The sequence below is a fragment of the Fukomys damarensis genome, unplaced genomic scaffold (genome assembly GCF_012274545.1).
Source record: "Fukomys damarensis isolate Sample0158 unplaced genomic scaffold, DMR_v1.0_HiC HiC_scaffold_23, whole genome shotgun sequence".
Lineage (NCBI taxonomy): Eukaryota > Metazoa > Chordata > Mammalia > Rodentia > Bathyergidae > Fukomys > Fukomys damarensis.
The window spans coordinates 59,827,979-59,839,092 of NW_022900935.1; the positions used below are offsets into that span (position 1 = coordinate 59,827,979).

General features: G+C 58.4%; 1 protein-coding gene across 1 annotated transcript; it reads right to left on the reverse strand.

The window, feature by feature from the left end:
• Positions 1 to 1,567: 1,567 nt before the first annotated feature.
• On the reverse strand, positions 1,568 to 8,308 carry LOC104858467 (probable G-protein coupled receptor 142). Its single transcript, XM_010618717.2, is given in 5 exon segments — positions 1,568 to 5,743; positions 6,673 to 6,831; positions 7,537 to 7,590; positions 7,593 to 7,833; positions 7,982 to 8,308. Coding segments are annotated over 5 exon segments (1,743 nt in total). The 3' UTR covers positions 1,568 to 4,781.
• Positions 8,309 to 11,114: the final 2,806 nt, after the last annotated feature.

The following is an 11,114-nucleotide window of genomic DNA, read 5'->3' on the forward strand; positions in this document are numbered from 1 at the left end:
CCCTCCGCAACGAGGACCGGCACCTCACGGCATCCCGCCTCCCCAGACTGTCCCGAGGTGAGGTCCCTGCTCGCATGTATACGGCCTCGCCGTCCAAGGGGCTCCGTGTTTCATTCAGAAACCGCAGTCTTGCTGTCTGGGGACCCTTCCCCGGGCCAGGGCTGTTGAAAGATGTCACAGGATCTCACCAGAAGCCTGGTCCCTGTCGCCGTCACACACACACACACACCCGCATGGGCGGGCCATTCCCTAGGCCTGAGCATGGAGTCTGGCAGGGAGCCCGCTCACCCTGTCATAGGGAACTCCCGAGTCTGTGTACTGAGCTCCTGTGAAAGGCCCTGGAGCAGGAGTAGACTGTGTGAGTCCCTTTCACTCAAGCGGCCTGCTCCGCTTTTTTGGGCCATGTTAGTTTGGAATGTGACCCCGAAAATTCATGCTTTGAAACTTAATCCCCAGAGTCGTATGTTAATGGTACTCAGAGGCGGGAGCTCGGCAGGCCCTAGGATTAGGTGAGCTCAGGAGGGCATGTGTGGCTTTATGAGAGGAGACCTGGGCTGTGCTGACAGGTAATGAGGCGCTGAGGTCCTGACCAGATTCCCAGCAGATCAGCACTGCATCCTTGGACTTCCCAGCCCCCAGCCTGACTGAGCCCAGGAGCGCCCTAACTCTGAGCTCTATCCTCATCTCCAGACATTTTGATTTAATTTTGAGGCAGGGTCTGGCTAAGTTAGTTGCCCAGGCTGGGCTTGAACTTGTGATCTTCCTCCCTCAGCTTCTGAATAGCTGAGACCACAGACACCTGTGCCACACCCAGAAAACGTCCCTCCTTCATAAATTAGTTGGTCTCAGGTGTTTTGTTTTAACAGCAGGAGATGGACTAAGACCAAAACAAAAGAGGCAGGGGACAGAGCAGGGTCCTCCTCAGGGAAACCCAAGTAAATGGAAGTCAGAGGGGCAGAGCAACCCCTTCCGGAGCAGTGGGGTATTGCTCTCTGCCGGAGAAAAGGAGGAAGTGCTGGTAGGCAGCAGGCTGTGTGTGGGAGGCTGTGACAGCAAGGCAGGAAAGCCGTGCACACCTCGACAGCCAACTCACGGTGAGAAATTCGGTTGGTTGTGGCGGCAACAAAGGGAACCAAGGAATGCTGAGAAATGGAATAAGAACACCAGCCTGAGAATAAACAAGAAAGGTACGGGGGAAAGGAGGCTGGAAGCTCAATCTGTGGTAGAGAAAACAGAGTCTGCAGCCCCACCTGCTTGGGAGGCTGAGGCCAGGGAGATCACTAAGCCCAGGAGTTTGGGGCCAGCTTGAACAACACACCAAGATCCTGTCTCTTAAGAAAGAGAGGTACATGGTGGTGTGTGCCTATAATCCCAGCACTCTGGGAGGCTGAGGCAGGGGGATCTCAAGTTTAAGTCCAGACTGGGCAATTTAGCATCTTAGTGAGTCCCTGTCTGAAAAGGGGGCTGGGTATGCAGCTTAGTGTAAGTCCCTGGATTCTGTCCTGTGTACTGCAAAATAAGAGGAGGGGGAAGGGAGGGAGAAGGGGGGAGAGAGAGAGAGTGAGTCACGGGGTGCACCTCAGAATGAAAAGACACCCTTGGTATGGAATTGAAAAGACTGCCTTTGAATCTTGTCTCACACCAACCGGGGAGCAGAGCGTGGTGGAGGTTGTTCCATGCAAAGCTACAAAAAGTTACTTTCACCAAAGACTGGATTTATTGCCAAACATTTCAACTTAAAATAACCATAGTGTTATGGGCTGAATTGTGTCCCCCAAATGCATACACTGAAGCTCTAACTGCTAGTATCCCCCAAATGTGATTAGATGTGGTCATAATCCTTTAGGTTAAAAGGAGGCTGTCAGAGTGGAGCCAGTCTGACCGACACCCTTATAAGGAGAGATTCGCAGACACCAGGAAACACCAGGGAGGACACAGCAAGCAGCTGCTCATCTGCAGGCCAAGGAGAGGCCTCATGGAGTCACACCGCACACCATGTTCTGGGACTTGGGCCCCCTGAGCAGTGAGAAAATACATTTCTGTAGTTTAAACCAACAGCCTGCAGTGTTTTTTTATGGCAACCCTAGAAAAGTAATATACAGAGTCTAGAAAACAATTTGTCACCCAACTGCCAAACCAGCAAAGTCATCCATAGGCTTGTAAAGAAAAGAGAGACCTTTGACAAGTGACCATCCCCAGTGTTGATGAAGGGTTAATGACACAGTAAGATGACTGACCAGTCAGGCACCATGCAGTGGGAACTGTAAGAGAGCCTGGGACTTCAAGACAGATTTCCATTAGGTGAGATACTTCGAGAGGGTGGGGGAAGGAGGGAAGGACAGGAGCCCATTAAGGGTTTAATGAAACGCATAAAGGAAGCAACGACAGCAGATTAAAATACATTTCAGTGACTTGCTTCATTTATAAAAGGTTACAAAAACACTAAAAAGGCAATGCTACCTAATGCATTTTATGTATTCTGAGGCGGGGTCTTGCTCTGTTGCTCAGAATGGTCTTGAACTCCCGGGCTCAAGCGAGCCTCACATCTCAGCTTCCCAAGTGTCTGGGACACTGGTAGAGGCCACCACGGATAGCAACTGATTTATTACATGAGGAAACACGCTCTCGGTCCCTCAAATCGGATGAGCCCAGGACAGGAGAGCTGCAAGCAAGGCACAGCCTTCTGAGGGTGCCACAGCCCAGGAGCACCTGAGGCCAGGAGGGCAGACCAGGAGCCGGCAGGCTTGGCTGGCGTCTTGGCCTTGCTCCTGGCCAGCTTTGGGCCGATGTGCACACCATCTCACCTCCCACGCCTCAGTTTCCTCAGCCTGTGAAATGCTTGCAGTGCTCAGCAGTCAGCTATTTGGAAACACTGGTGTCGCCCCGGTCCGCGTGTACAGTGAGGCCATAGTAGCATTAACACGGAGTTTTGGTGGCTCGAGTCCCCACCTGCACAAAAATTCTACTTGCCTCAAAAGCGCTGCCCCCAGAGGTTTTTAATTTCTGGCTGCACAGTGTTCAGGGACAGGTGAGCAAATCTTTCTGCCCTGGTCTCCCTGGGACAGCCCCCCAGCCAGCTAGAGGCTTGCAGACATTGGCCAAGCCCCCTGGTCTTGCCCTGGTGCATTCGCCCCCGATGAAGACCTACCCACTGCTCAGCTCCCCTGCAGGACCCCCGCAGGTCTGTCATGGAGAGGGAGAAGCCCCCAAAGCCCCCTCGGTCTGCACCAGAGGCGCTTTGCTTTCTTCCCCGGGCCTCCTTGTGTACAGAGGACTTGGCCCCGACCAGCCCGTCAGACTGGGGCTGGGCTGGGCTTCTTCCTGGGCGCTGTACTTGCACCCTTCCTCCATCAGCAGGGCCTAGGGCCCAGGTGCGTCCTCTGCCCCTGGCTGTACCTGCACGTGCACGCCGGGGACCCCCATGCCTGGCTCCCACGGGGGCAGCCTAGCTCTCGCAGTGGAAGTGCTGGCTTAAAGGTCCCGATATGGTTTTGTCCCAGTCCATTCTCTGAGCTCGGCCCCATGGGCCTCAGAAGGTGGAGGATTTCAGAAGAGAGGAAGGTACGCGTGGCCCAAACGAGGCTTCAGTCCCCACTCTAGCAGGCGGGGGGCCGCAGCGCACCCCCAGCCAGTCAGGAGTGGCCCTTCTGGATGTAACGCAGGGATGACGTCAACTCAGTCAGGTCATGGCCCCCAGGTGTCTGTGGCACAAGTGGGAGCAAAGGTTTGCCTTTCCGAGTTCCTGGAGCTGGGAATTGCCTGGCTACCCCTGCTCTGGGGAGAGGCAGAGAGGTACGGGAAAGCCAGGGCGTTTATTCTGCACCACTGTGTGCCTGGTGCACATGAGCTCTCTGTCTGCCAGACCACTTGGTGGGTGGGTGGGGCGGGCCTGGGCCTCCTTCCAGGGAAGAGGTCAGCTCAGCCTGACCGGGAACAGAAAGGGGCCCCAGCTCCAGCGGCTAATGTGTTTACCGAAGGCTGAGCAGGTGGGAGTCCCATCTGCTAGGCCCTGGCAGCTGCCTCCCCAGGCCTGCAGCCGAGGGGAGAGGGGTCTGGAGAGGCTGGGTGGGGGCAGAGCCCCGCCACAGCCACCACCAGCCACCTATACCCTCCAGCGGAGGAACTTCCTTCTAGGGCTGGGCTTGGAGGGCTCAGCGGAGGCGTGGAGGCTGGGGCTGCCCTCGGTGTCCTGAGCTGAGAGGCCATTTCCTTTCTCCTCAGTGGCAACAGCACCTGCAGCCTCCTCTGGGCCAGACCCACACTGGCCCCAGGCAGGGGTTGACACGAAATCAAACCTGGATGTTTGCGCCCTGGGGAGCTCAGTCTCCCTGGGACAGCAGAGGCAGGCAGGGGCGCGACCTGTTCTGAGGCCACCCCCCACGGGACACCCTGGGACTCAGGTGTGCCAAGCACCCCCTCCCATCGCTAGGCCAAATACATGGGGCGCCCCCTGGGCACAGAAGGCCCGGGTGCTTGCAGATAGCGTCCCTTCCAAACCCCAGCATTGCCCCTGGGAGCCAGAGAAGCTGATGATTCCGGGAAAGACAGGCAGGCGCAGGGAAGGGGCTGGGCTGCAGATGGTTCACTCGACTGACGTCAGCACCGATCCTGGGCCGGCCCAACACCCCTCACAGGACGTCCACAGCAGCGGCTACCACCAGCCTGCGGCTGCAGAGCCCGGCCCCTTTCGCAGGAAACGCTAGTGCAGGGGAAGTGAACCTACAGCCTTCTCTCTACCTGGGAGCCGGCCCTGAAGGAGGGGCCTCTCCCCCTGCCCCAGATTACAAAGCAGGGTGCCGTTGAGTGTTGGGCACAACCACACGGGTCCCGGTACACGTGGCCCCGAGCCCCCTAACTCCCTGGCTGGGCCCCTCCCCTACAGTTCCGACTCTGAGGAGTCCTAAGGGCTTCAGCACAGGGTCCCCCACCGTGCCGTCCAGCCGTGACCTCGGGGTGCAGGGCAGGGCACTGTGGATCACCTGTTGGACGGTGGCCCAGAAGGTCTTGCTGACCAAGCAGCAGAGGCCGACATTGACCACTGTGTTGAGCATGGCCACCATGTTGGCCACGTCCAAGGCCAGGTGCACCCTCCAGTCCCGGTGCACGGGGGCCACGTACAGGTGGTAGAGGATGACAACGACCCGCGGGGCCCAGAGGAGGCTGAAGAGCGAGGTGACGCCCAGGAGGATGGCCGTGCTCTTGCCCACCGCAGGCCGCAGCCCGCTCCGGCCCCTCTTTCGGAGCCGGAAGATGATGGCTGAGTTGGCCGCCAGGAAGATGCCGAGGGGGCCGAAGTAGACGAGGAGGCAGTGCGCCCACTTGAGGGCCTCGTCCAGCGCACTGGGCGGGTCCGCGTCCCTCCACACATCCGGCCACCAGTAGAAGGGGACACCGGTCAGCAGCGCCGCGCTGAGCATGACAGCAATGGCCCGGCGGGTCTGGCCGGGGGACGAGGTGGCCCGGTGGTGCAGGGGGTGGCACAGGGCTTTGTAGCGGTCCACCGTGAGCAGGACGGCGACCCACACTGAGGCGTGGTTGGCAGCAAACTCCAGGACGTTGGCCGTGCGCACCACGGCCCGGGGGACCTGGCGGGCCAGCACGGCGCCCTGCAGGAGGAAGCCCACGAACACGATGACCACCTGGGTGACGATGTCCGAGGCTGTGAGCGCCAGAAGGTACTGGTAGGAGGGCTTCCTGGTCCTGGCGGCAAGGCGGGCCAGGGCCACAGTGGTCACCAGGTTGACTGAAGAAGGCCAGCAAGGTCACAGGGAGAGGTCAGAGGTCTTAGAAGGGGCCCCCAGAGCCTGCCCAGGAGGAAGCCCACGAACACGATGACCACCTGGGTGACGATGTCCGAGGCTGTGAGCGCCAGAAGGTACTGGTAGGAGGGCTTCCTGGTCCTGGCGGCAAGGCGGGCCAGGGCCACAGTGGTCACCAGGTTGACTGAAGAAGGCCAGCAAGGTCACAGGGAGAGGTCAGAGGTCTTAGAAGGGGCCCCCAGAGCCTGCCCACCAAGGTGTCCTACGGTCCCCCCCCGCCGGCCCGTGCTGGCATGGCTGGCTTCTTGTCTCCTCTGTCCGGCTCCTTCTGAAAACCCTCCTTGCTGGCTGGGGCGGCTCAGTGGTTCAGAGCCTGCCCGGCATGTAGGAGGCCCTGGGTTCCCTCCCCAGCACCACAAAACAAACAAAACCCCGCCAAAACAGCCCACTTTGCTGAGAAGGCTGAGCACATCGGTCTTGCCCTGTCCATCCAAACCCCCACCCTTGTCCACCTGTCCCCTCCAGGTGGCTGTCAGGTGCTCTGTGTCCTCGGGGCAGAGGCTTCCCTGAGCACAGGCCCTGGTTTATCTACAGACTTGGGGAGATTCCCAAGGCAGGCCCAGCCACCCCTTCCCTTTTTGTTGTTCTTTTGAGACAGGGTCTTGCTATGTAGCTCAGGCTGGTCTCAAACTTGAGGCAGTCCTCCTGCCTCAGCCTTCTGGGTGCTGGGATTACAGGTGTGTGCCGCAGCACTGGGGCTGGTCCCTCACTTTTACTCCTCTCTACTTTTCACTGCCCAGTGATCCAGAACACCCCATAGAGGCAAGAGGAGACCCCATCTGTGATCCTGGGCCTCAGGAGGGCCCTGACTTCCGGCCAAGCCTGAGACCCCAGACTGCGCCTCCCCACTCACCAGGCAGCCCCAGGCTCAGCAGGACGCTGTAGTAGATGACAGGGATGACCCCAGCCACACACGGTGACCTGGCTGGGATCTCTGGCCAGGGGCCTTCAAACTCCTCGCCCCGTGCACTTGCGTTGGGTGTGGGCAGCAGGATCACGGGTGGCCGGCCAGCTAGGAAGGGCAGAAGGACAGGGCTGGAGCAGTAGTCCTCTTTCCAGCTGGGCTCGGAGCAGCCCCAGCCTGACCCTGAGTCCTTCTGGTCAGCCCTGCTCCCAGCAGAGACCCCCAGAAGGGGCCCAGCCACATGGTGATCTCTGTCACAAGAAAATTCCAGATCCCCTGCCTGCGCGGCCCCGCCCCAAGTGCCGCAAGAAGCCCTTGGTGGCGGGGACTGCGCTGCTCCCTGGGCTCCTCATCCTCCTATGCCTTTAAGAAGGTGCCAGGCGACTCTGACCGCGGTGGCTCCCAGCAGCTGCCCGGCTCCACTCTGCGGCTGCAGCTCCCTCCTCTCAGGAATGGCTACTGGGTTCCCCTCTTCCTCAGCCAAGAGCATCCCTTCCCAGGGCAGCGCTGCTAAGGCTGGCATGGTCCTAGCTTCCTTTCGGATGGGGAAACTGAGTCCCCAGGGGTAGGGAGAGGCCATTCTGGGATGAGGGCTCTCCACCTGCTTTGCGTTCTGCTCCCCTCAAACTATACTTGAAGCCTGTTTAGGTTTTAACTTCTAGCTTCTGATTTCCTGATGCAGATGGGGCCCAGCCTCCAGCTAAATAACCCTCAGCGCCCCATCTCACGGCCCACTCGCTATCAGCTTCAAATCCCCCTCCCAGCCTCCAGGTCCCTGGCCTGTGTCCTGCACCCCGTTTCAGGGTACCGTACCTGTCTCCAGTCCCTCCAGCCCCATGCTCCCGGGTCCTCAGCCCCAGGTCACCAGGGCCTTTCCCGGGGGTCTCCACAGCCTCCTCCCGGCTCTCCAAGAGGTTGTTTGCCCCACGATTCTCCAGCCGCACTGAGCGTTAGTGCAGAGTGGGGGTGGGGAGGAGGGAGGAGAGGGTGGGGCGAAGGCTCCAGGGACTGAGGCTCCAGTGGGTCCCACCGGGACGAGGCAGGGAAGTTGGCGGGCTGAGTGGGGCTGCGATGGAGAAAGAGTGCGGCTGGGGCAGGGCTGAGGGCTGTCTGCAGGGGCAAGGGGGCGTGAAGGGCAGGAAGGCGGAATCCGGGTCCAGGGCACCTGCAGCCTGGCCCGCTCAGCAGGGGCGGCCGCACCCTGGGTGGGAGGACTCCGGGAGGGCAGGAGGGTTCAGGGAGCTGACTCTATGGGCACCGACACGCTGAAGGCCCTGGCTGGCTGTAAGGGAGGACGCTTCTGCCCAAGGGCTGGGCCAGTGGTGCCGTGTGGGAGAGGCGAGGCTGCCACTTTGGGACAAGGCTCAGATCCCTTGAGGTCCCGAGGGGTCAGGGTCAAGGGGTGGCACCCACCGAGGCCACGTGGGGTGAGAAGAGCCGGAGGCCACTCCGAGTGACCGCTGACCAGGAAGATGGCAGGAAGCCCTTGTGCAGTGGTGGGGTCACTGCCCCTCCCACCCAGGAAAAGCCTGGCCAGGCTGCTGTTTTCCTGGGCATGCTGAAATAGAGCATCCTTCAAGGACATCCGTCCCTGGCAAATACACAGCAGCCCGCAGGCTCTGCAGAGGCTGGAATCTATACCTAGCAGCGCCCTCACCCGGAGGAAGTGTGACCAGAGCAGCCCACCATGGGCACTGGGACACAGGCTCCCAGGAGACCACCTGGGTCAGAGCTGAGGCCCAGCCTGGAGCCGTGGGCACAGCCACCCCTGGGTATGTTGGGTGTTCCCTGGCCTAAATCAGAACGCGTGTCCGGGGATGGAGCCAACTCACCTTGACCCCAAACCCCACCTTGGCACTTGCTGCCCCCTGGTGGCCACACCCAGATCCTGCGAGTGTCTGAGCTTCCTGGGAAGCACAGTGGGTCCAGGGCAGGCGCTAGCGCCTCAGGTCAAGGCCCCATGGCAGATGGACCCCAGCCGGGAAAGCACAAGTAGCACAGACTCCCCAGGCTGCCACCTCCCTGTACCCTGAAGCCAGGAGTGAATTTGAGGCACAGCCCCCTTCTAGGGGAGGGAAAGACCACCTGTGCCTGCAGGGAAGCGAGGCTCCCTACCCTGTACCTACACTTGGCTTTGAGGGACGCGTATCTTACTGGAAAGCCGAGTACCCTCCAGACAGAGCACTTCGTCTTCAGCCAAGGCTCTCCTGGCCTGAGCAGAGCGCTGAGGCTTTGGGATCAGGAGTCAGTGGAAGGAGCATGATCAGCTCACCTCTGCCTGCAGCCTTCGGCCAGCCCTGTGGCTCTACCCATGGGCCCATCCTTGCGGAGCCCTGTTCTGGGGACGCGCAGGTGACCTGCAGGAATCCCAGTGGTGCCTTCAGAGGTGCTGCTTTCCTGCATGGCCTGTGAGGACCCCAGTGACCTGGCAAGGCTGAGACAAGAAGCGCTGTGCACAGGAGGTGCCTCTGAGGCCAGGATGGTGGTGCTGTCCTGTAGGGTGTGGGGTCCCTGAGATCCCCTGCACCCCATGGACAACCTTCTAATGCAGGCAGTAGGGTTAGGCTCTGTGATGTGAGAGCCAGGGTCTGAGCACGCACAGCTCACTCAACAGATGTCAGTACTGCCACAGAGTGGACAGGGAAGTGGCAGCAGCCCAATGGGCACAGGTGATGGCAGGGACAGGGCCGTCATCACTGGGCACAGACAGCCCGGCCAAGGATCCTTCTTGGTGGGGTGATTCCTTCCTGAGTGGTGCCAGTGTCAGCGGCCGGGGTGGGTCAGTGAGGCAGGCGTCTCTGAGCCAGCCTGGGGGAGCAAGAGATGTCACCAACAGCACCACAGGGCCAGACATGAGGGTCCCCTTTGATGCCAGCACTCGGGAGCCTGAGGGAGAAGGATCCCTGCAAGCTGGAGGCCTGGGCTACAGCCTGAATTACTCAGCAAGACTTGTCTCAAAAAACCAAACAATACCAGGGATTTAGCTCAGCGGTTCGGTGGCCTGCCTTGCAAGCTCAAAGACCCGAGTTCAATCCCTGGTACCAAAAAAAACCAAACAAACAATAGACCTGGGAATTAGGACTGCCAGCTGAAGCTAGTCCTGTGCGTGCGAGAGGGCACGAGCTTCCAGAAGACTGTGCTGCTGGGAGCCCACCAGCAGGGCCGCCTCTTGGTCCGCCACACCTATGGCTTCCACCAGAGCAGCGAGGAGGTTGGTGACTTTCTGGCACACGCGGACCTGCAGCGGTGCAACTCTGAGTACCTGGTGGAGAATGTGCTGCATCTGCACCTCATCCAGACCCCCAAGTAGATAGGGAAAAATGGCCTGGCTTAGCCAGTACCAAGGCCTGGGGAGGGTGAGGCAAGTGCAGAAGGGATTGCCAGCCTGGTCCCTGGGCAGCCAGGCATCGGCTGGTTGAGCCTAGGGTGGGTTCCAGATGAGTGGCGGTAGACCAGATGCCTGGGCTCTGGAGCTCATTCCACAGCCAACTCAAAGGCAACATTCCTGGTCCTGGGAAGAGAAGCTCTTGAGCAGCAATTGTCTTTGTTTTGTTTTTTTGGTACTGGGGATGGAACACAGTACCTTGCGCTTTTGAGGCAGGTGGCGGAACCACTGAGCTAAATCCCCAGGCTGTGAGCAGCACTTGTCAAAAGAACTATGGATCCCAGAGAACTCAAGCCTGGAGTTGTACATCTCCAGCCAAACCCTACAGTGAGGGAAACTCAAGAAATACGATAAAACATGTTTTTAGGAACTATAAACTGCCTCCGGGCGTGTGCAATCTGGCATTAGAAGAAAGCATGTGAACACAGCTAATGTTGCAATTAAGGGTGTTCTGAAGATAAGCTGGTACTTAGCAAAGATCATGAAGGGCCCTAAAGGCATTGGAACAAACTGCTTTCAAGTCACTAACATCCAAACACTCAAATATACCTCACTATGTACCTAGCAGTGCGTAAGGGAGGGAGACCTGTCACCCATATGAACAGGAAACACCTAACCTCCAACTTTCAACAGTGTATGCACACTACTCACGACACTTTCTAACAGGGAGGCAGGCAGGTCTCCTTTCCTTTTTGTTTAACTTAAACCTAATAAACCTCTATTTTAAAATTTTTTATTTGTACACGTTTGCAGTAATGTTTACATTCCTTGTGTGGTGTTAACATGTACATAATTCCTTTTTTAACCCATTCTTTCCATCTTTGATCCCATTTCCATTTAAGAAAGATTTTTTAGAGACCCTGTCTCAAAATGAAACAAACAAAAAACAAGGGCATGTGCATTTCATTATGGCGGTCTTTAACTCTTTTTGGGAAGGAGACCCAGAGGCGGAACAGGTGCGTTGAATGGAATTTCTAGTTTAAGAATTTCCATAGTTAAACATCTA